This window comes from Salminus brasiliensis, chromosome 7 (assembly GCF_030463535.1).
Source record: "Salminus brasiliensis chromosome 7, fSalBra1.hap2, whole genome shotgun sequence".
Lineage (NCBI taxonomy): Eukaryota > Metazoa > Chordata > Actinopteri > Characiformes > Bryconidae > Salminus > Salminus brasiliensis.
This window is the reverse complement of record NC_132884.1, coordinates 24,467,197-24,491,344: the sequence shown is the minus strand read 5'-3', so window position 1 is coordinate 24,491,344 and position 24,148 is coordinate 24,467,197. Positions and strand designations below refer to the sequence as shown.

Genomic DNA, 24,148 nt, shown 5'->3' with positions numbered 1-24,148 from the left:
ATAATGTCTATTTAAAATGAAAAACATGCTTATCTAATGCTTACCAAGACTTACCTAAATTAGCTAAATTAATTCTCCAAGCAGTACACATTGAGCCTGTTCCACACTGGGTTGAGTTTGTGGTGCTACACTGACCTAAATTACTAACACACTGGAGGCATTGCAGTGTGCACACTGTGAAAAGAGCAGATCCGCCAAAAAGAATGAATACATTAATTTTAGAACAATATTAGAATCAACAGTATTTTTGGTTTTTGGCCCAGCTGAGCAATACTTCTATTTGCTCCTTTAAAATAAGAGAGAAATGGTAACTACTAATTAGCTCAGTGCTGGTCAGTTTCTTGGTCATGACTTTACTAGACACTGGACTAGTAAATGGAGATTTTCTGTAATCAGTTCATCAAAAAACAAACATAAAATTCCTTTTAAGCCTCATAAATAATTAGATTATTATTAATATGTTATTTTAATACTAAAGATAATAATAATATTAATACATAAATTTTCTATTTACCTGAACAGATGAGGCAAAAGAAATGTAAGCCAAAGAGCAGTTTCATCTTGATGGACTAATGTTGATCTAAATTCTGCCTAGTTAGAACTATAAATGTGGAACCACCCTTCAGGTACTGTTTACTGTTCCAGGCTTGTACAATGCAGTAACATCCTGTTAACCACATGCGTTGTAGCATAAAAAGGGAAACAAGTGAAAATGTTGCATTTCCCCTGCTGAAGGCAAACAGTTTTCCTGTGTGTGATTTTAGACTTTTGTACACACAGACATACCTACCTCTCCCCAGTTCCTCACCTTCCTCTTTCAAACTGCCTGCTGCAACCAGTCATAATTTTTTTTTTTTTTTTTTAGTTTTTTGTTTGTTTGTTTTTTACATTTATTCTTAAAGCTGAATACAGGTTATACACATTTGGGAGGCCATTTCAAAATGTAGTCAATGTTATCATTAAATTTTCATTATTACTGTAAATTCCACAAAATATTATGTTCTATGTCTAAATAAATGCTTTATATCCTAATTTAAAACGTGTTTCATAACACATTCATTAAATATTACTTATTAGTGTGATGTCAGTGTGACTATGCTTCATTTATATCAATATTTTATTGTATGTATTTTAACTATTTTAGTTTTAGTATAGATATTTTCATAATGTTTTGTCTAACTGGGAGTGTTGTGTAAGAAATGTTCAATTAACATTGTGATGTAAAGCTTTATTATGTCACTAGTTTTCAGAATGTTTCTGGAAGATTATTTCTGTGACATTACATGCTAAGCTTCCTGAAACATCATTGAGCATTCTTACAACTCAGGACTTAAACACACAGTATTTAGTATCTATCTTTGTTACATCATTGTTACATCAAGAGATTTGTTGTCAAGAGTCTCATGGTCCAGCCTCCAGCAAGCCTACAGATGAACAACACCTAGGATCTGACCACCACCACAGTATCTGCTGCAGACAGAGCTCTTCAAGGGCTCTTCTATGAATGTCTAGAGTTTTAAATAACAAAGCATCATGGACTCCCCCTTGTGACAGAAGACCAGACCTCAAATATGGACGTAGCAGGTAATCTCTGGACCCAGTGTGACATAAGACAGACTTTTTTCTGGCCTTCCTCTTTTGCCAGCTCCAGGGGGGTTAGGATTTATGCGCCATGGAAGTTGCACATAATTATTTTTTTTTTTTTTTTTTTTGGGGGGGGGGGGGGGGGTTGGCTTCTGTCACGCCTACATCACAAGGGCTCTGTTTGTTTCTTGTCTGTCCTAGCCCCCACTGTTCATTAGTCTTCCCACCTGTGCCTCCTCTGTAGCCACGCTCCCTGGTTTGTCCCAGGTATTCCTTGTTAGTTCTTGTTTAAGTACCCCTGTGTTTGAGGTTTCCTTTGTCTGGCCTGTCTTGGTTTATGGTGTTTTAGCTTGGCTTGTTTTGTTCTGTTTCTGTTGTTAGTTTTAGTACTTTAGTTTTAGTACTTTAGTTGGATCCCCAGTTTGTATTTTTTTGTAGCTTCTTCTGTTTTGTTTTATGTTTACTAAAAACCGCCTCCAGGCATCACCCACCGTGACAGCACCGCAGTTGTATACTATATAAACAATGTTTGAACAGGAAAGAGGAAGGTGTGTATTGGTGAAAAAATGAAAGTAATGTGTGTATATTGGCATGATTCTTGAAACAGGGACAACGGTGGTTTGACAGGTTTGACACTTTAAATTAAAAAAAAAACAAAAGAAACAAAAGAAACAAAACAGCTTGTATATGCTTGACAAACAAAACCAGGACAAGGTAGGTGTGTACGTCAGGGAAAACAAAAGTGGATCTTTATCTAAAGAGAAACATTAACTATCTGACTTAACAAAGTGAGTTTCCACCTAGTCTTGGAGACTTTATGTCTGAGTCCTAAACATTATCTGGAAGATTATTCCCCTGCTGAAGCCTTCTGAATTCTGGGAACTAGTAGGAAGCCAGCACCCTATGATCTAAGTAAATGTGATGGTTCATAAGATAAGATAAGATAAGATAAGATAGTCCTTTATTAGGACTATCTTATCTTATCTTATCTTATCTTAATAGTAATAGTAAATGAGGTCATACAGGTACATAGGAGCAAGACAGTGTAAGGCTTTACACGCCAATAGAAGTATTTCTAGTCAGTACAGGATTTTACTGGAAGCCATTGCAGTGCAATAATACCAACAAGAATAAAAATCCTGAAGTGGAAGATGTCCAAATCAGACATAAAATCAGATATGTCTGTAATTAGACAGTACACTTTGATCAAGAATTGGTTTCTTGAGCAAAGATTTTTTTAAATGCCAGTTTAAAAGCTTTGGGTACATGCCCCAGGCTAAGGATTAGTTTACTACTGGTAAAAGAGGTTTGATTAGAACTGGAAGTACTTCTTTAAGACGTTTTGAGGGGATTGCATTGAGTGCTTCAGGTTGTAGAATTAGACGAGGAGGTCACTTTCTCCAGTTCTTGCTGTGTAAGTGGCTAGAAAGCTACCAATCAGTTTGCCACAGAACCTGCAGCATTACTGCATATTTTGCTGAACTTCCTCATGTACACTTATCAGCTGCCTAATCTGTGAAAACGCCCAGTCTTTTTGACAGGGCACAAGTCAGGTGTTTCTCAGATTTACCTGTATGGCTGGCTAAATGAAAGTAATCAGTATTTCCTATGCTGGTTTGAATGAAAGCAACTTTTGAAACAATGGTGCAATGACAGTTTGTACAAAAAGAAAGATGGAATGAAAAATGACTTACCAAGAAAAAATTGTATCTGCATACTATGTAAATATGTACATGCTTAAGAGACAAAAAACAAGGTAGAGGCAGGTGTGTACTGTTAGGAAAATGAAAGAAAAGGATATTTTTAACTTATTCTTGACTTCCACTAAAAGTTACGTTTTATTTATCCTTTCCTATAGTCATGTACTAACATAGCTTTCTGCTTTCCTAAGAATAAGAGCTACAGGGGTTCTTTGAGAGATGCCAATGAAGAACCACATTTATATCCATAAAGGTCCATGATTGTAAAAGAGAGTAACCTTTACATTGGTTAAAACAATCAAAACAAAGCTTCAACTAAAGGTTCTTTGCACCTTTTGAACCATTAAACTGTTCCCTACACTCTCTTCACAATTTGTTTTACAATCATGATTCTATATGGAACCAAAAGCGGTTCTTTTATGACATTGCTCAAAGAACCATTTGTAACATCACATTGTGATGACTACACAACATTGTTTCTCAACATTGCATATAGCATTTAAAAAAAAATCTTGCTTACAATTCAAGGATCCCATTTATTGCAACTGCACTTTATATTATCACTCTCTACATTAGTTGTAGGTGTTTTATGTCTGTCAAAATATCTCCAGCCCCATTAAATATGCCATAGTGCACAATAAGCCTCTGAGTGTTAAAGGGCTAAAGCATGTTTGTTGCAGTATGCCTGGATCAGCAAACAAGACCAATAAAACCATACTGTACTTGTTAAATGAAGCTGACATTCTCTATGCAGCACCAAGACCACTGTAGTTTATGTTAATGGACCTCATTTGTGCCTTAGTCCTTTATTGTTGGATTAGTCAATCAGGGGGACGTCTGTAAAAAGATTTGAAAAGTCATGGATATGGATCCAGACAGGACTAAAATGATCAGCTCGAGGAGTTTCAGTGAAAGTAAGAATTACCCCAGAACTCCAGGCAAATGTAATCTGCTTAAAAAGCGATGAACAAAGAGTCTCCTGTAGCAGGGGTTTTGTTTTTTTAAGTAGTCAGACACCTACAATTCCATTTCACCATTCATCTTAATCGCTTTTTATAGGTTTGCTCCCAACCAAAACATTTCTATCATGGAATGATCTTAGTTTCTGTATCACCGGAATATGCAGTTTCATTAAAGCTCATTTATGCTTGCAGTTTCTGTTGTATAACCCTGCTTGTCTTTGGCCCTGCACAAGAGTCCTTATTGTTAAGAGTTGTTTGTTACAACATAAGCCTGTGCTTTTACTTTAAGATTACTTGTGCTCAGCCACAGTGAACTACATATCAGACATATTTTTTTCCCAGTATCAGACTCAAAAATCGAAATTTCAGGACTTTATCTTGTTTGCTTGTACACTGTATCTATGTGAGCAACGTCAATGAGACCTTAATCAACTTTGCCATCCCCGGCCTATAGCCACTGCTGAGACATGACACTTAATCTGTTACATGTTCTGTGAAAAAACTGTACATTATGTATTTTTTTAGATTTGTGATGGAACATAGAGTTTTTCACCGTGCAGGTACAAATTAATGTTCAGCTAAGTCAGGTGTGTTTCTCAGATCCACCTGAGGACCACAGATAAATCAGGATGATGAGGCATGTGTGCTTCTTAAAGTGGGTTATGCAAAGCTGGAACTAAATATCAAAGGGTTTGGGCACTACTTACAACCCGTCCCCAATGCCACACTTGCAACCCACAAGACTTCAAGACTGTGGTGCAGGGTTTTTCAATTTTGAGCTCCATTTTGAGAATTCCCTATTTAAACACACCCATTATACCTAGCAATTAATACCATTGAATTAGGTGCATTGGAAATTATCAAAGTGTGCTGTGCTTTCCAAGGCCCAAAAACAGCTTAATGGGATGACCAATCAATTAGAGTGGAGGGGTTTGTTTACAAGACGGTGAAGAAGAAACTGAATTTGTTCCTTGCAGTAGCTTCACACCTATAATCTGATTTATGCCTGTAATCAGAGTGGTGCCACTTCAGATAAGTCCATTAGCACATTAGCAATAATGAGTATGAGAACTGCATATCATACAAGAGTGTCCCAAACACACACTTTTAATCCAAGAGCCATCAAGCACTCTTGCTGTCTACATCCACACTTTAGATGATGTCTGCGAGGAGAAGGAACGCAGGGTGTAGGCCATCATTTAGTGAAAGGCTTTACTTGCACTGATTCCAGGCATTCGTAGATGAGCATCAACATGTCAGCGCACATTCTGATGTAAAATGTAATTATTATAACAGAAATATTTGTAAATATTTGTGTAACAAAAATATCCTGTCTAATACACACTTTTAAATATAAAGGTGCTACAAAGGGTTCTTTGGGTGCCATAGTAGAACCACCTTTGGTTCCACAAAGAACCTTTATTGTAAAAGAGATCATATGCAGAGGCAAGAGAGCTGGAGGTCACTCTGGATTGACGTGGTCATTGTCTGTTGAAAAAAAAGAGAATTTAAAATCAATTTAAGCCTTCAGCGCGTTCAGAGCCGAGACTCACCTGTACAAATGTGATTGCAATCACATTTCAAAATGTGGTTTGGATCCTGTTTCGCAAAAAAAAAAAATATGTAGACTTGAATCTGGATACAATCTAGGCATGCCAAATATTGGGCAGGGGATGGCCTTTGTGTTATGTTCGCTGTGCTCTAAAAACGTTGGAATGTTGGGTTCGTAGCATAGCCAGCTACTTTCAGAGTCAGGGATCAGGGATTAGGATCCACAGCAGCAGCCTACTTCAGATAGCATTCACTTTGAATATGATACAGCCATAAACCAAATGATACGAAATGACCAAAAATACTACACAAAATAGGAAGACACAAAATTGTGAAAGTGGGCGTGGCACAATAAGGTGAATAGGCCAGTGTGAGTGCGGTTTAGAACATGGATTCTGAATTTATTTGGTTGGCCGGATTAGAACCCATACCCTTCTATATGTTTGACACCTCTGACACCCCTAAATGTACCTGTTATCAAATGACCTTTTCTTTTTTTCTTTATCTTTTTTTTTCTTTTTGTGTCCTAATTACGTAATTCTGTTACATGTAGCCCTTTGCTATCTTGCATAGATCACAGTACGACACACGGTTTCAACAAACCTGGCTTAACTCTTGAACTCCCGAAAAAATACACCAAGAGCAAATGTTTTAATGCTTCCAATGTATTCTTTTAATTTTGATTACCTTTATTATCTTGCTAGACCCATGGATAATTATAATATAAGCTGGTTTATTAAATACCAAAGCACAATTTTCTTCAACGTGTGCCCATATATTGGGTAAGCATATTGTTTTGAGACACATAAGATTTAATTACATTTAATAGTAAATCATTCTTTTGGGGCAAAGTCAGGTCGTTAAAGCACTTGGCTGGAAGAGTCCATTAGAGTCCCATGACCCTTTCTGTTTTTCTCTGCTGCATCAACATCTTCTGTTGGAGAGTTACTCTGGCATTGTATCAGTCGCATACTAAAACCGTGCTCTGTTTTTTTAATATTGGAATTTAGCTTTACCTGACTGCAGTCATACTGGAAGACATAATGCTGATCATCTGGTTATAGTTACACAGGCTTTATATATATATATATATATATATATATATATATATATATATATATATATATATATATATATATATATATATTACAGAAGAGAATAAAAAAATCAGTACAACAAAGTGCAATATAAAATAAATATAGTGTGTATCTGATAGACTCTGTAATAACATTCATGTATAATGCTCTACTTGACAAAAATATAATAACGTTTGAAACAGGACAAAACATATAACAATGTACCATGCTCGATACACATTAAGTTAAGAGCTCGAAGGTAGCTGTGCTTCAGAGGAACTGAAGAAATTCATCATTAGCAAGTTCAGGGAAGCTTTATGGATTGAAGTCCACTCCTCATAGGCCATTTCAGTCATACATGTGTGTTGGAAAGAATATCTGCAACTAACTGGTACTTTCTGTTCCTGAAGTTGCGTTTCTCATGATGGCCAGTTTGGTTGGTTGAGGCAAAGGGTGAATGCAGGTATCGTTGCCCGTAGAGAGGAAGAATGTAATCTCTGCAGCCTCAGAGGAGACCTGTGGCGTGTAGGGTTCCATCTTTTTGAGCATGGGCCTTCAGCAGGTCGACTATTTCAGAGTTAGAGGCCTTGATAGCCACGGACAGTGCAGTGTGTCCTTCCTACAAAAACAACATACGTAACATATGCACACATGCACTATTCTTAATTTCTAATTTCTTATTAGTCATAGAAATTAAATAATCAAAGCTAATGTTCCGCCTCAACAAATACATTCATTTTATAACAAAGCCAAAAAAGGAGAAACTAATTCTTTAAGTGGAGAAACCAGCTGTATGACCTTTCCCCAGACACAAGACACTTTAAATGGAAAGTTTTAAAATAATGACAGTTTGAGATAGTAATGACTTTTTATGTTGGTTACAGCATGTAGCTAAAACAGCCTAATTGTAAAGACACCCAATATGTAGTTCATGTCTCACACTATTAGCTGCTAGGTTAAAATAGGTTTGTGATGCATTGTGAAAGTACATTTGAACGCTTGCTTGCTAACATGTCCTAACATGGTGTGATGATGCATATTTGAGATTCTCCTGCTAATCTCTCCAACAGTAGGAAATTGACACGCCCATTTATATACAGGTACTTCATTGTGTTTTACACAGTTTTTTACTTTTTAGTTTATTTATTCATTTATTTTATTTAGTATTTACTAGACTCCCTTTGTTCCTAAAAACATGTTTCATAAAAAATATAGCCTAAAAAATACAGTTTTTAGTTTCATAAAAGTATAGGCTAAAACATAGTTTTTCAATTATTATTTCAATTATTATTATTTTGATTTTCAATTAAATCAAAATAATAATAATCAGTAGATTATTTGATAACTGAAACAATCAATACTGAAATCCCTATAAATAATCTGTGTTTCACCCTAGTCTCCTAGAGTAGAGAAACCATTTTTATATAAATGTAAGTACCAGGTTTGTCCATATGATGGCAATGTTGTATTTTTGAACAGACGGTGGGTAAGATTTGGGGGCTTCCACAATAAAAATAAATAGAAAGAACCATTTTTTTAATCATTAAATATACAGGGTTTTGCAAACGTTTGGGCAGCCCTGGTCAAAATATCTGAACTGCTACGCGACTAAAAGATGACACAATTTTTTAGTGTTTTATGACTTTACCTTCTTTGTTTTCATCTTTTACAGTTTCAATATAACAAAAGCAAAAGAGCCTCAAGCTAAAGTTTGGGCACCCTGCAAGATCAGTAATGCTTTCTGTAGCCAAATTGCATTTTAGTCTACTCTGTCTTGCAAAAGGCATTTGGTTCAGGAAGATTCGTGGGCCATCTGGCATGCACTGCTTTTTTGAGTCCTATTTGATATGATATATAAGTTGGCCTGTGAGGGTCAAATCAAAACCTTGCACCTACTGAGGAAGTGCCTTGTGGAATCTGTGGTATGGTTAAGATCATTATCCTGCTTTAGAACCCACCCTATGTTATCTTCAACTTTTTACAGTTTGATGTTTGCTTCCAGAATTTGCTGGAATTTAACTGAATCCATTCTTCCCTCTACCAGTGAAATGTTCCCCATACATCTGGCTGCAGCACAAACACAGAGCATGACTTCTAAATAAGTTCTAAACATCTGAGAGCTTAGTAAAGGTTATCTAAGAGCTCATATCTTCTGGGGTCAAAACTTGGTGCCAAGCATGGATGCTATGTTGCGAGCTCCCTCTAGTCCTGATAGTATCTTTTGTAAATATCAATGTAAACATTTCAGATTATACATCAAACCTATACATTTAAATTGTTTTAAACCAGTGCAATATTGTAAAAAGAGAGTATGTATAGTGTGAGTATAGTGTGTGTGTGGGTGTGTGTAATATATGTATAGTATATGTACAGTGTAAGTTAAAGTGTAAATATTCAATATTTCTGTTTTGTAAATATCGGTGTTCTTTTTTTACTACTGTGAGGGACGATACACCTAATCCTTGTGACGTGATTTGTTTAGGTTTTTTTTGTCCTATTGTGCTCCTTACCTTTTTTCACTCCATAACTGTGCAAAAATATATTACTCCTCCTTAAAATGTTGAACGAAGGAATATTTAATCTTTAATGTTCTGCCTTTTTGAGATCAGTCCATCATAAGTTCACTTAACTATTCACAATAACAGGGGATTTGAGTGGTCCAGTGGACAAAGGTGTTGCCACTATGACCTGTGGTTTAAATCTTGGATCATGCTGCCTGAAATCAGCAGCCAGAGCCTGAGAGAGCACAAATGGCCTCTCTCTATCTGCTAGCTGATGCATAAAAGCTGGGGACCCGACTGCACTAGAACAATCAGCCTAGTTATTTCATATTTCGAAAATATGATTGGAATATATATGCTAAGCACATGTGTCTTCACCTTATCTTTGATGCTAGTGTCACACTCAGGTACGTCCAGCAGAAGTTTGGCTATCTCAGTGTGGCCGTGCTCGCTGGCGCACATCAGGGCAGTGGAGCCATCTTGGTCCTGTATGTTCACATCGGCTTTACAGTCGAGAAGAACATGCACCATTGCTGTACGGCCATGACTCACTGCCAGCATCAGCGCCGTCTGGCCTGACTGCAGGAAGAGAAAAGACTGCAGGTGAGCCAAAATATATGGAGAGTAGAGAGGTTCAACAAGATAACAACTAGAACTGACACTCAATGTATTCATCCACTGTGAGCTTGGATTTGCTAGAGAATTCCTGCTATCTTGTCACTGGTAGGCCTCAGCTGTGCGCTGTGAGTCCTGTAGTATAGGATCATTTCAGAACTGGTACAGGGTAGAACTGTAGCCCTTAGGTCTGGACTTGTCTCATTCGTGTCTTGAATTCAATATTAGTTATACTCAGACACGTCTTAGATCAATAGTATGCATACTCAGAGTTGTCTTAGGATCAAAAGCATGCATACTGAGACTTGTCTTGTCTTGTCTATTGCTGTATACTCAGTCTTGTCTTAAATTCAAGGGTACTTAATGGTATGCATACTCAGACTTGTCTTATACTCATGCATACTCAGACTTGTCTTGGAATCAATAGTATGCATACTCAAACTTGTCTTTGACTTCATTGTATGCAGACTCAGACTTGCCTTAGAATCAATGGTAGTTACAATCAGACTTGTTTTGGCCTTAATAGCATGCATACTCTGTCTTGGTCTGTCACATTGGTCTCACTAAATGTATTTTTTTTTCTCGACTGAGACAAACTACTGCTTAAAAATATGTTTTTGTACTTCTTTCTTGAACTGTCACCAATGTTATTGACTCATCCTCCAGCATCTCAAAGCCTAATTACAGCATCTGTTTGTGTTTGATTTGGCTAACTTTCATTGACAGTGAGTGGATTTATTCACAGTGTTAACAGAGTGCCAAGAAATTTGTGCTGATATACAATCATCTTCTGAAAAACAGCAACAATTTTTGCACAGCAACATTATTGCAATGATTATGTCAGTTTCTGATTTTGAAACAAAGGATCCTTTTTGAAAAAAGATCCTTGTGTGCAGAATATAATTTCAATGCAATCATGATTAATTACATAATTATATTATTAATTACGCAATTACAATATTTGAGTTAAACTGCAAAGCAAAATGAAATGAATTTTCTACATTTTACCCCTGCTCTCTCAAGTTGAACTGTAGAGGTAAAGCTCCATTAAAATTCACCAGATAAAATGAAATCTTGCACTTAAAAATGTTACCAATGTAGTTGCAGATCCTGATTCTAATATGGGAGTTTTATGCAACTTCTGACATTTTTAAATACGTAGTATTTAGACGTGTCCAGAATGGTGAGAGGAGCTGTAGATTTGAAAATTACAGAGAACGCTGTGTATTCAAGACATCCAGAATATCTATATTTCGAATCCTCAGGATGATACTGTCCCAAAAATGATAATTCCACTATAGTATTTATCAAACTTCCAGGCCAACAAATAAAGTGTATGATGAGTGGGCTACTCCAGTTCCCTGAGGATTTTTTAATGACAGGATTAAAGCTATGTGTATGTACTGAAAACTACTGGTAGCTATTTTAATTTATAATTTATTTAATTTAATCTATTTTAATGGAAGAATGACAGGAGATACAAAGAGGCATGTTGTTAAAAATAGAGATTAAGACCACTCTGAAGTTAAGGAGTTAAATTTTGTGTGTTCTTGTGGTGAAGGAAGTTGTCGTGCTGCGTGTACCTGGCCGGCCCGAGCGTTGATGTTGCCCAGGCTCAGTAGCTGCTGGGCCACCTCCATGTCCTCTGGTCCTTCCGCTGCGGTCAAGGCTGCCAGCATTATTGCAGTGTATCCTGCCTTGTTCTGATGATCCACCTCACACAGACCTTAGAAATTCATACAAAGCTTTATTTTATGTTTTCTTTCAAGTTTTGTTTGTTTGTTGTATATATATTGGGCAATACTAATAAATTGTATGAGTCTCAAACAATGTTCTGATGTTACTGTAATATGAAATATGTTCAATGTATGGACCCATAAACAAATGATGACAGATGACAGGCAAATAATCTCTAGCTGTTCGACAAGTCAACCACTGAGACAAACATTTGAGTTCGCTCACCTGTATCCAACAGCAGCTTGACCACTGGAAAATTAGAGTGGGAAACACTGTAGTGTAGGGCCATGTTGCCATTGCCATCGGCCAGGTTAACTATGTAGCGCAGTAGAGTGGGGGTTTGGTTCCCAATCTCCCTCAGGTACAGGGTGACTGTTTCTATCTGAGAGTCTTTCTGACTGGACACACGAAACCACTCCTGATAAAGCACCATCAGAACTTGCCTCTAAACACAACAGATGTAAAAACAAACAAACAAACAAAAAGTCATTGAGAGACCACAGCACCACGGCTCATACTCACGTCTCAGTATTATTTTGGTTTAGTATATCAGTTTCCCCTACATAATGGCATTTATCTAGCTATAAACATTTTTAACTACATGACATGATATATTTATATAAATGCATTTCTTACCATCTCTTTGTTTGGGGCAGAGACTTCAGCCATTCGGTCCTTAAGGTAGTGACAAGCAGCCATGAAGTTCTTATCAACAAATTCACTAAAAGAGTACATTAAACAATACATGTCTGACTTTGCACAACAACAACCCAAAGTTCTGTACGTAACTACAGTTGCAGGCAGGTCATTTACAACCCTGGTCAAATGATTTTCAAACTGTATTACTCACAAACTGAACTGCTTATTCACTCTTTTTTTTTTAATTTACCTTGTTTTCTACCCAAGCAACATGATCTGGAATTTGAACCAGTGATTCTCAGATCATAGTGGCAGCGCTTTCCAGTCCAGTCCAATTCATCGGACCACTCGAAGCCCCACTTGACCACATTCACATTTTAATGCACAATTACTGTTTATTTTCAACATGTAAAATGTACAAAATTTTTCTATTGTATATATATGTTTGTTTACTATAGAGGATTTGTTCATGTACTTTTACTTTGAAAATCATTAAACCAGGGGTACCTTAACTTTTGTACTTTAACTGTACAGTCGTGTATTTGTTTTCTCATTTTATTACCTAATTTTTTCATATTTTCAGCCAATGGCAAAGACAATAAACAGGTCTTGGTTTACAGGGATATACAGGGTTATATAGAGTTTCTATTTTATTTTATTCTATTGTACAACTTTTACATTACCCAATGTATCCAACTCTTAAGGGTAAAACACAAGGCCATGCATCCACAGCTAGATAGCATTCATTCTCTTGAATACAGATTCACTGTGGACTTGAGCCTACAGAAATCCTGATTGACATTTCATCATACAAATAAACAAACAGTGTGCTTTAAGACCTTGGTAATGTTGATTGAGAGCACCTAACTAAGGATTTGCTCTTCAAACAACCTGTTACCAATATATTAAATGACGCATGGAATTCTTCATCCTACCCTGCTGTTCACTTAACATGCTGTGTTTGGCACAGGTCCTCTTCGTGTCACGTCTATTCAGAGCAATGTACCGTGTTTTGTCAATTTTGCTAACAATACCATACACTGATACCATCATCTACTCTCCCACAGAAACACGAAATGGTTTTATGCTATGAAGGTCAGACAAGTTGAGCTTGTTCTCAGTGGTTGGGTTAATTAAACCTATCACTCAACACGGTATGCTTTTGGTATACTGGCTGATGATAAAACACAAGCCCATGCACTGTATGCTATATGCTCCAACACATGACTTCACCAAGATAAACAGAGAGTGTTAAATGGATTGTTGTCAGGTTTCAATCAGAAATACTGACACACTTGGATCTCACAGCTTTATCACTCACCTGATTCATCAGACTAATACATCAATGTCTTCTTAGTTATGGATTTATGTACACTATATGGACAAAAGTATCAGGACACCAAGACCTTATTCCTACAAATATCCCATTCTAAACTCATAGGCATTAATAGGGATATGATCTAACAGCAGGTTTGGAACTTAGCAGGTACTGAGTCAGCAGGACAGTGGTGACTTTTATGTACTCAGCGCTCTGTCACTTTACATGGTGTGCCACTTTGTGGCTGAGTTGGTTGTGGTTCCTAAACACTTACACTTTCCAGTAATAGCACAGAACTAATGGTGGAATATATAGTAGGGAAGACTTTTCAAAAACTAACTTGCTGCAGCGATTGCATCGTATTACAGTACCATGCTGAAATTCAATGAGCTCTTCAGAACGACCCATTCTTTCACAAATGTTTGTACACTCTAGGTGGTTGATTTTATACAATTGTAGCAATGGAACAGACTGTCTGAATTTAATTTTTAAGAGGTTTCCCAATACTTTTGTCCACAAAGTATATATAAATTGAATTTATCAAGATTCAAAATTTCTTATTAAAAGCAAAACATAAAAAATAAATGTAGTGGTATTATTAAGGTGTCTCCTGGAACAGTGTGTTTTTATTTGCAGGCTTTAAGTAAGTTGTGTGCCTAGAACTATGTTCATAAACGTGTGTGACTGCTAACATAGACTCTAGGGAATCTAAAGGATTACTGCTTTCCAGGGTTCTTATATGGAAGCTAATAAATAAATAAATAAACAAATATTTTTTACTCACATAATTTAAATCCTATTTGCTTGAAAAAACAAACGCAACAAAACACAATATTTTTTTATTCTGAAGGACGTTCTTGTATCTTGTGAGTTTGTTTAAAGAACAGAGTTCTGGTTTCAGATTTCTCCTGGATGCCCTCAACCAGCGTGTGGATTTGTTCAATTCGATCACCAGCACACCTTATTTAACATTATTAAGCTACAAAAATAGAAGACTTCCATAATTTGTACATAATTTGATTCTGGCAGTTGGACTTTATTTTGCACGAAATTGTAATGATGAGCGGATCAATAAAAACAGCCCTATTTGACTTTTTTTTTTTTACTGTACTTAGTTTAACCTGATTGTGCTATGAGCTAGAATTCAATGACAGAAAAAGATGAGTTAAGTTGTTCACTAGCATAGGCAAGCTAGTCTATATTTACATTTTAACTCTAGCATTGCTTTATGGTGGACCAACTGGGCATCTTATTAGACCTCCAAGTTAGACTAACAGCACTTCCTATTAGACCTCTAAGTTAGATAAATTGGACCTCTTACTGGACCTATAAGTTGGATTGACTGGACCTCTTACTGGTCCTATACATTGTATTAATTAGACCTTTTACTGTTTTCCACTCCTGGCCCCTCTGTCTCACCTGATGGGCTGCTCCTCCTGGGGACCAATACTGGCCTGGGAGTCTTTAGGCTCCTCAGAGCACTCAGACTGCTCTGCCTGAGCTTCATCAGTCTGCTCCCCAGCAGCAGCAGCCTCCTCCTCCTGGGCCGCTCCACTCTCCTTCTCCTCTCCCTGCTCCTCCGGCTCGGAGCTATCCACCTCCTCCTCCTCCTCCTCCTTCCCCTCGTCCTCATTCTCCTCCCCACTGGACTCCTCACTGGAGGTGGTCTCATAGCTAGACAACACAGACAGTCTATGTCATGGAAGTTAAATCTTTAAAGACAAACTGGTAAAGTGAGTCATGTGTGACCCTGAAATAACCATTAAAACATCCAGATAGAGAGCAGGGCAAGCATATGTACACCATAATTGGTGTGTTTACATTTTGGTTCATGATCATAATTCTAATGCTAGTTAATAGAGATGTATGTGTATGTATGTGCATAATGTTATAATGTTAATGGAAAGTAAATACAAGTAGTCTGCTATGGAAGGGGAAATGAAGTGAGCTGTGTAAGTGGATTGGATGTCCTGTTAGTCCCTATGTGAGCAGCCTTCCTGAATGCTGCATCTCGTTTATTAATGTGTTATTATCAAGAGGCATGCAACTGCCACAATTAAACAAGGACACAGTTGAAGTACTGATTATTTATGCACTCAGTATGTTCAGCTACATTTAGAGCCATTACAGATCATTAAATCCTAAAAAAAGAAATACAGACATGCCATTATATAGTGATGAAGTCATTTTAGAGCTTATGATTACACAGCAGCTTTCATATTTTTTTTTATAATGCTCAAAATAAGGCAAAATAGTCTGAGCCATTTATAAATGCTACACTTACATTCCAACTGTAAAGACTTTGAAGAACATGTCTAAGCTTATTCCCAGATTACTGTATGGTTAGCCTAACTGGGAACCAGATGGTTCTTTGTGGGCCCCACATATGGATGGATGTCAGTGATGGGGCCGCGTTGAGTTAAACATGGGCACCATCAGGGTTGCACACTGCACATGGGGACACCCAACTGGGTCCCAGTAACAACACATATACAAAACCTCAGAGTCCGGAGTCCACCTGGAACACACCTAACCCTATCTGAACTAGATTAGGGTATGATATTTTGGTTGCTTGGATCCTTGCTGTGTGCTCCAATTCTGAAATTACTGGCTGTCATTTTTAACAACAGCACTGTCAGGCTCCTCTTAGGATAATAATAACTGATGCCGGATGGGCAAAAACAGTCACATTTGTCGCCACTCTAGCAAAAGTCACTGCACATTGTGCAGGTTTCAACCCACAGCTATATTAACCAACAAAGCAAAACCATTCCACACAGATGCCAAAGATGAGGTATATGGTATATGATAGTAAAGTGAAATTGCACATCAGTCAACTTACAGACTTTCACTGTCAGACAAGACCCTGCAACCTCTTTTGACATTATTTAAATCTGGCTGTTGTTGTAGAATTTAATAGAATGTAATAAAATACTCCCAATGATCTGGAATGATATCTTTTACATTAATGTGTAAGACATTTTTTTTGCTTCTTTGGTAATATTGCCATTGAAGAGAAGGCTTTTTTATGACAGAGCTGATATAATGCTATATATCCTGCTGTTTTTTTGTTGTCATTTTTGCGGTATCTGTTCCTCAACAGTCATAATTATAATGGTTATAACTGGAAACATTTTTCACTCTTTTGTAAATCTGTAAAAACAGGCCACTAATGCAGAGTGGGGCCAGATAAGGAGATGGGGCTCAGCTGATTCATTTCAGATCAGAGAGCCGACAGGAGGGCTAACTGTCTACTCGGCTCTATCAGAGTTATTATCCTAGTGCTGAGGGCTGGGCAAACACAGCTGAGGCAGAACCTCCGCCGCCACCAGCCTGCACCCATCACTCCTCACGTGCTCCGGCACAGAGAGAAGACTTTGTTCCCATCAAGGTTTCGCCACTTCCCACTCACTTCTCATCAACATCACGCTAAAATGCCAACAGCGAACAAAGCAAACACCTCACAGCCTGTGGTTCTACCTATGCACTATGATGACGGACAGACCAGGTAGAGGGACACAGAGAGCAGTGTTAATTCCATTGATGAATAATGACAGTAATCTACAACAACAGCATAGTTTCTCATGAATCACTTGAAGACAAAAATGTGACGGCAAAGCCGTATGGAGATAAAAACAGCAAGCAGTTCATTCTACATAACTCAACATAAAGTCTGTATGAAGTGGTCAGCAATTTAACGTTTTTAATTTAAAGTTTTTATTTGCTCTGAAGAAGAGGACTATTGGACCAATAAATGACACCATCATTGTACTCAGAAGTTAACTGCCATTAGTTAATTTTACCGAAAAAACACAGTTAAATAATAAACGTTTATGTATACATTTGGATGATTACATGCTAAAAAATTAATAAATTCTCTATGAACAATTTAATTCACAATTACTGTGTATTTCCTTAATTAAACACATAGGAAAGTATACTTAAAATGTGTCATGTACATTTTTTTTTCTAGTATGTTAAATTCAACAAAAAACTAAAATGTACATGAACTATGAATTACCATAAAATATTTGATAAATTTGTTTAGTCTAGAAAATTAAGTGTACAACATTTTGCAACTATGTGCACTATGGCCAGCATGCATTATACTAATAAACCACTGGGAATCTCCTAAATATGATCAAGAAATCCTGACTAGTGTAGTGTAATAAACCAGGTGGTGAGAAAATAAATGTAATTTAAAACATTCAACAGTCCAACAGCCCACCAAGAGTGCCCCTTTAAAGCTTACAATCCTGTATGTGGCACTTTACTTCAGTTTCCCAATTTTCATTTTCAAAACTTCTTAAAACTTGCCTAATAATTCTCAGTAACAGTAACCAATGCTTATTATGTAATACTTAAAGAATAAGTGTAGAATTAATAAGAATAACTGAAGAAAATGTCTAGGGGTAAATTATTAAGCACGTCTATCTACTTACAAAGTATTGTTTTTGGGGTGTCTTTAACTAAGCAGTCTTTTATGCCAAAGTGAGTCATAACCGAACAAAGAGTAGTTTATCAGTCTATGCATAACAGTACAGTCATCTGTCTTCTGAGAACAACAGTGGTGCCAGAAATGTGAAGTTTCGCACTGACTTGATTTGACTTTAAAAGGCAGTGTGGCCTAATATGTACAGTCCTAGAGTAATGAATGAAACTGCTGATTTTCATTGGCTAAAATGCATTTAATTTTGGTCATTTTTGTTTTGACTGAAATGACTTCACATGAGCAAACTAAAATTACAATGCATTTTAGTCTAACAGCCAAACCAAATAAGAATGACAAAGAGGAAAGACCACAGAGGCAAAGACCATGCCATGACAGATTATAAAAAGTGTTGTCAGAGGAAGCAGCACAGACAGGATTATTCAACACTTTACATTATAATACCATCATTGAAGTGATTACAGTTATTTGTAAAAAAGTAAAATATAATCTGCAATCCTTTTAAAGATGGTGATCGTATGCAAAGTGTGTGAAGCTCAACATTTTGCCACAGGAAAATACAAATGCAAAGGGTGCAGAGAGTGCATGGCTGACAAAAAATATTTTACCCTCCGTTCACGCCAACAAATTTCAGGTTTTTTTTGACTCCTCCATTCCCCTGCTTGTCAGGATAGTCATTCTTCTTCATGATGGATTTGAGGCCTGAGGAGGGGAAGAGTGATCAGAAATTGAGCTTTTAGCCAACCCTGCACCTGTTCACCTTTTCTACCACGCATTGTACATATAAACTTAGGAAGAAAAACTGCATTTTGTTACCATCACTATAATGATTTCTTCAGAAATATTAAACTTTCTGTATTATAAAATCGTTTGTGAATACCTGCTGTGTCAGAAGGATAAATGACTGACACTTTATAAAAGTGTAATGCTTTGTAAGGTTCCAGGGAGTAGCATTCATCCATTATGTATCTCAGCATCTACTAAAGCAACAGATCACTATGTAGGAAAGGCTCTCAAAAGAAGAACAGTTCAGCCTTTGCTGCCACTGGACATTTTCTTCAGGTGTCAGGACTTTCATATTTCATATTTCATATTATGAAACTACCAGCTGTCATTTACATTTTTTCAAAATGTCTTGATGAATAGACTAATAGAAATGGCCTAAAATTACTTGGACTTCTAGTTGAAAAGGTTTTCCCTTTTCCTGTGAAGTTGCTTTTGGAGATACAAGGTTTTTGCATTACAGCAACATCATGATTGCTTTTTTGTTGAATTATTGTGTAGTTGATTTGTTGATTTATTACTGTTCTCTATTATGGCAATTATATTATTAGCTTGTATTAATGTAATTAATTAATTTATGTATTTAATTGAATGGAATATGAATTCATTTAAATGATAAATAAATATACTATTATTTATTTTTTGTTTTGTGTCAGCCAGTTTTAAGAGCACAGTAATTTTGTTTTGGTTTTATTTTCAGAAACAATTTTATGTTGATTTTTCTCTTAGTTTCTGTTTGTTTGTTTTTTAATTATGTGGAATCCTTTATTACATATTATAGTTCTGCCAAGGGGTTTCTTATTTATTTTTGTTCCCATCCATATAGATGTAGAGGGCAGAAGGAGTAGGTGTGTACGGTTGAGGGTGGGATGTTGACAATGTCCATGTTCTCTTGTTTAACAACAATGTTCACCAAAAGAATTGTCATGACTATTATGTTAAAAAAAAGGTTGTAATTCCATAATTTGTATTCACTTGTTTCACTGATTGTTTTTGTAATAACAGATTTTAGCGAATGCATGACCCAAAGACATCCTACAGCCTCTGGGTGAAATTATGACTCAACATCACCCAAGAAACAGTTTGAACAGCAATTCTAAGCTGGCAAACCACTTACTACCTTCCTTATGTCTGTCTGAGTTCAATAGTTCAATTTGAGCAACAATCTTAAAACATTCATAAACCTGAATGCTTTTTATACAACCATAAATAATGCTATTAAATGGAGTACATTATTCACTGTGGAGAAATTAATTGTGAAAGCTTGAAGGATAACGTCAAATGATTGTGACTGCACATGTGTAAGCATACGCCAATGTTTATGAGACCGCAGCATTTTGTAAGCACTGTAATTTGAGCCAGATGCCTTGCAAAATGTCAACATGTTCTCCCAAACATATCTGCCATATGGTATACAAACCTCTACCAAAATACAATGTTGCAGTAGCTCATGGTCTTTCCATGGCACAACAAAAGGACAGTTGTTTAATGAGAGCTCGGATATTTGATATTTGCATGAAGCCAGTATAATACAGTAGATTACTTTAGAAATCTTTCTTTAGATTTAAATGCCAGTTTGTCAGCCCCCTTGACTACAGTGCTTCAAACAGATCTCCCCCTCACATACAACAAATGTTTAAGGTAGACAGCTTCACTGAAAGACTGTAGTGTATCTGTCAGAAAGATTGACCTTGTATAAACCTTTCCTGGAGCATGATTGGGATCAAGACATTTTGTCGTTTCATAAAATATAAAACAACTGTGCATTCTGCAGAAAGTGTATTTTTAATATAGCATACTGCAGATGTTGTTTGCCACCTTACACCTCCTTCTTTCTACAAGGCTCCACTCCACACACCTATAGGAGCACTTTGTAGCGCTATAATTACAGACTGTAGTTCACCTGTTTCTCTGTATACTTTATTATCCTTTGTTATCCTCATTTCACCCTGTTCGTCATTGGTCAGGACCCCACAGGACCACCACAGAGCAGGAATTATTTGGGTAGTGGGTCGTTCCGAGTACTGCAGTGATACTGGCAAGGTGGTGGTGTGTCAGTGTTTGTTGTATGACCACTGAAGAACAGGGTGATGAAAAAAGTATGCAAAGAGACAGTCTATAATTATATAACTACAAAGTGCTGCTTTAGTGGTAAGTGGAGCTGAGCAAATGGACAGTGAGCATTGAAACAAGAAGGTGGTTTTAATGAAGTGACCGGTCTGCCTTGTACTTTGATGTTAATTTCCTTATATGCATTTTAGGTTCAGTTTTCAATTCAATAGTTAAATTTTATATAACATACAGTTTGGTTTAATCAAAATATCTGATGCTCATCATTAAGGTACTCCCTACTGATATAATGTACCAAGTTGCCTTGTTGAAAGTGTTTTAGCCAAATGATGATTCATGAGAGACCAATTGATAAAAACAAAGGGTTATTAGGTGTGTATGACTGAATTAGACTGATTACCTGATTGTTTAGCAGCACTGCCTTTTTGAACAGGAGAATAAAAGGCTGAGAGAGCACTGAGAGAGCCTCTGAGATGACTTTGGATGGAGCTGATCTTTGAGACAGGCGGTTTCTGTGAGCTTTCTCCTTTTCCCTCTTGGCTCCCGCTGCCCAGACTGGCCCACTGCTCATTAAGAAGCCCCTGGATGCGATTGACAACCTGGCCTATGGCTGCAGGGGAAGTGGCAGCTTCGGTGGGCCGCTGAGGCTGAATCTGAGGCTGAGGGTCTTGTTCTTGCTCTTGCTTTTGGTCTTGATGAGATTCCCCTGGGCTTGTATCTCCTTTTGAGCTTTCTATTACCACCTTTTCAACATTTCTACTCTCTGGAAACTCATTCTCAATGGTCGACAACCCGACAACTACTGTCTCCTCGGCTATAGTCTCAACTAGATCACCTTCAGTCTTTTCCACTATAACATACTCTTCAGCCACATCCCTCTCAATGACCATACTATCGCTATTTTCTTCCTCGACTGTATCCTCTTTGTCTATGCTGTGTCTAAAATCAGCTCTATGCCCATCTGCTATTTCCTCAGATGTATCTGCCTGCACATCATCACCAGGGCTAATTGGGACATCTGTCTCAACTGCTTGGTCACTTGTAGAAACTTCCACCCCGACAACCTTCTCAGCTGTCATCACGTGTGCTAGCACCTCAATATCTCGTGTCTGGATTATATTTGTTTGAGTGCTAGAGCATATTAGGTCTGTTTCTTTGGGACCATCATCAGGTTGAAGTTCAGCATCTGTCAACACTGCCTTTTCTAAGACAATCTTGCAGTCTGTACTGACAGATGCATCGCAAGTAACTACGCGTTCAGGAAGTTGCTCAGGCGGTGGTGGAACTGCTCTTTCTTGCTGTATGCTGATTGCAATAGACTCCATAACTTTTCCACTCAGTTCTTGAATTGTTAGGTCTTTTAATCTATTCTCCTCTATCTGCTCTCCCAGTAAGGAATCTGTCTTTTTTAGCTCACAGCTGGCCTGGCTTAATCTCTCCTCCAAAGTCTTAACTTTGACTTGTAATTCTTGGATAATGAGAGACTCTTGTTCATCTTTAGTGGAGGTCCATTTTTTTCCTTCGTCACCTGATCCTCCAGCGGCTTCAGTTTTTTCCGTTTTCATTTGGGACGCCATGTATTCAGATCTATTTTCTTGTTCTTCTGATAGCTCCAACTGTTTATCTTCCGCAGACATCTCTTGTGTTTGCCCTTGTTTCTCTAGTTCTTGGTCTGAAAGCCTTTCTGGTATTTCAGCCTCATGCTCTGACTCTTCCAATTGCTTCTCTGATTCTTCTGAATCAGTAGGGCTCTCAACTTTTTCTATAAGGATCACTGGGACAGAGATCACAGCTGACACGGGCTCTTCTCCTGACACCGTTTTGGCAGCCTTCTGCTCTGCAAGGTCTTGCGCCTCTAAGTTTTGCCAGTCTGCCTGTGGTTCTGCAGTTGGCTCGGCTGCTGGTGTTTTAGTTTTATGGTCAACTACAGTGTCCTTTAAAAAGGATGGGGCTTCTTGCTGCTGTGTTGCTACAGGATGCTCAGTGCTTTCCTCAGGTTGGGGTTTTTCACTCGATTCTACTACTCTCTCTGTCTGTTCCTGAATCCTCTGAAGCAGTTGATCCCTCTCCTCTCTTAGTGAACAAATCTGAGCCTTCAGTTCAGGTATGGTCCTCACCTGCTCTTCCAGTTCACGCACTCTTTTCAGTGCTGCTGTTATCTGTTGATGCAGACTGGCTCTGTCCTGAGGAACACTTCCTCTCCTGTCGCTGCTATCTACAGGGCGAAACAGTCTCTCGGTTGAGCCATTCTGGGACTGAGGACTCTGCTCATCAGTAGAGTCTGAGAGTCTCCTGTGTGGGACATTAACAGGCATGCTGGATGCCCGAAACAAGTGTGGCCTCACATTAAGGCCCAGTTGCTGCTCTTTGTATGAAGTCTGGGTGTGGACCTCATCTGCAGGTTTTGAGGATGAGAGGTAGCCAGTGCTTTGGACTTTGGAATGACCAGCAGTAGAGCTTCCACTGCTACTACTAGAACTGCCATCACTAGCTCTGAACTCAAAAAGTTGCTGGACCTCAGTAACACGGGACTTGGGCTTGGACCCCAGGGTGGAGGTGTTGGCCCATGTGTCTTTGGCAGCAGGTCTTGCACCATGTCCAGGAAGGCTGAAGTTGCGTGGCAGTGTGCTATATTTTGGACCTCTGTTCTTTCGCTGGATATGCACCCTCTTGATGGTGTTGCCCTTCTCAATGTCATCTACATATTTGAGGAAGTCCAGATCAAGGTGGAAGCCATAAGGTGTCTCCACAGAATAGGGCAGCTGTTTCCGCTGTCCTCCACTTTCAGAAGCCTTGGAGGAAAAGCCATTTGCTGAAACACAAACAGATCATTTATTTCTTTAAAAAAACATGTCATTTGGATACATGCAAACTGCATATGACATAGGGCTTATTTATTAAACAATAATAAAACAGAATAGAAATCAATTGTTTTACTTGATTGGTATGATATTAAATGAGACTACTTTAAAACTATGTTATTATTGAATTATTGAAAAGATTACTGAATTAGATTAATTAAATAAACTACATATATACATCTTAAAAATCTTTTACCACTTTTCTTGTCCATCATTTGTGATACTCAGTGTCATGGACTCAAAGTTGTCTGTGTTCTAAATTCTGGCAGCCTGTAGACAGAAAAATATATATTAATATATA

At 37.6% G+C, this 24,148-nt stretch overlaps 1 protein-coding gene across 7 annotated transcripts in view; it reads right to left on the bottom strand.

Moving 5' to 3' along the window:
* Positions 1-6,446: 6,446 nt before the first annotated feature.
* kank4 (KN motif and ankyrin repeat domains 4) overlaps positions 6,447-24,148 on the bottom strand; it is a 55,177-nt gene continuing 37,475 nt past the window's right edge. For 5 of the 7 annotated variants that reach the window (XM_072684291.1, XM_072684288.1, XM_072684292.1 and 2 more), the window contains 9 exons: positions 24,044-24,117; positions 21,387-23,798; positions 18,742-18,835; positions 15,103-15,357; positions 12,363-12,447; positions 11,952-12,171; positions 11,573-11,715; positions 9,753-9,953; positions 6,447-7,492 (listed from right to left, as the gene is read on the bottom strand). In XM_072684291.1, the coding sequence (XP_072540392.1) occupies positions 7,379-7,492; positions 9,753-9,953; positions 11,573-11,715; positions 11,952-12,171; positions 12,363-12,447; positions 15,103-15,357; positions 18,742-18,835; positions 21,387-23,798; positions 24,044-24,062 (3,543 nt within the window). In that variant the 5' untranslated portion in view covers positions 24,063-24,117 and the 3' untranslated portion in view covers positions 6,447-7,378. Of the gene's footprint in view, positions 7,493-9,752; positions 9,954-11,572; positions 11,716-11,951; positions 12,448-15,102; positions 15,358-18,741; positions 18,836-21,386; positions 23,799-24,043; positions 24,118-24,148 lie in introns of those variants that run through there. The other 2 variants (XM_072684293.1, XM_072684294.1) reach the window with 2 other exon arrangements.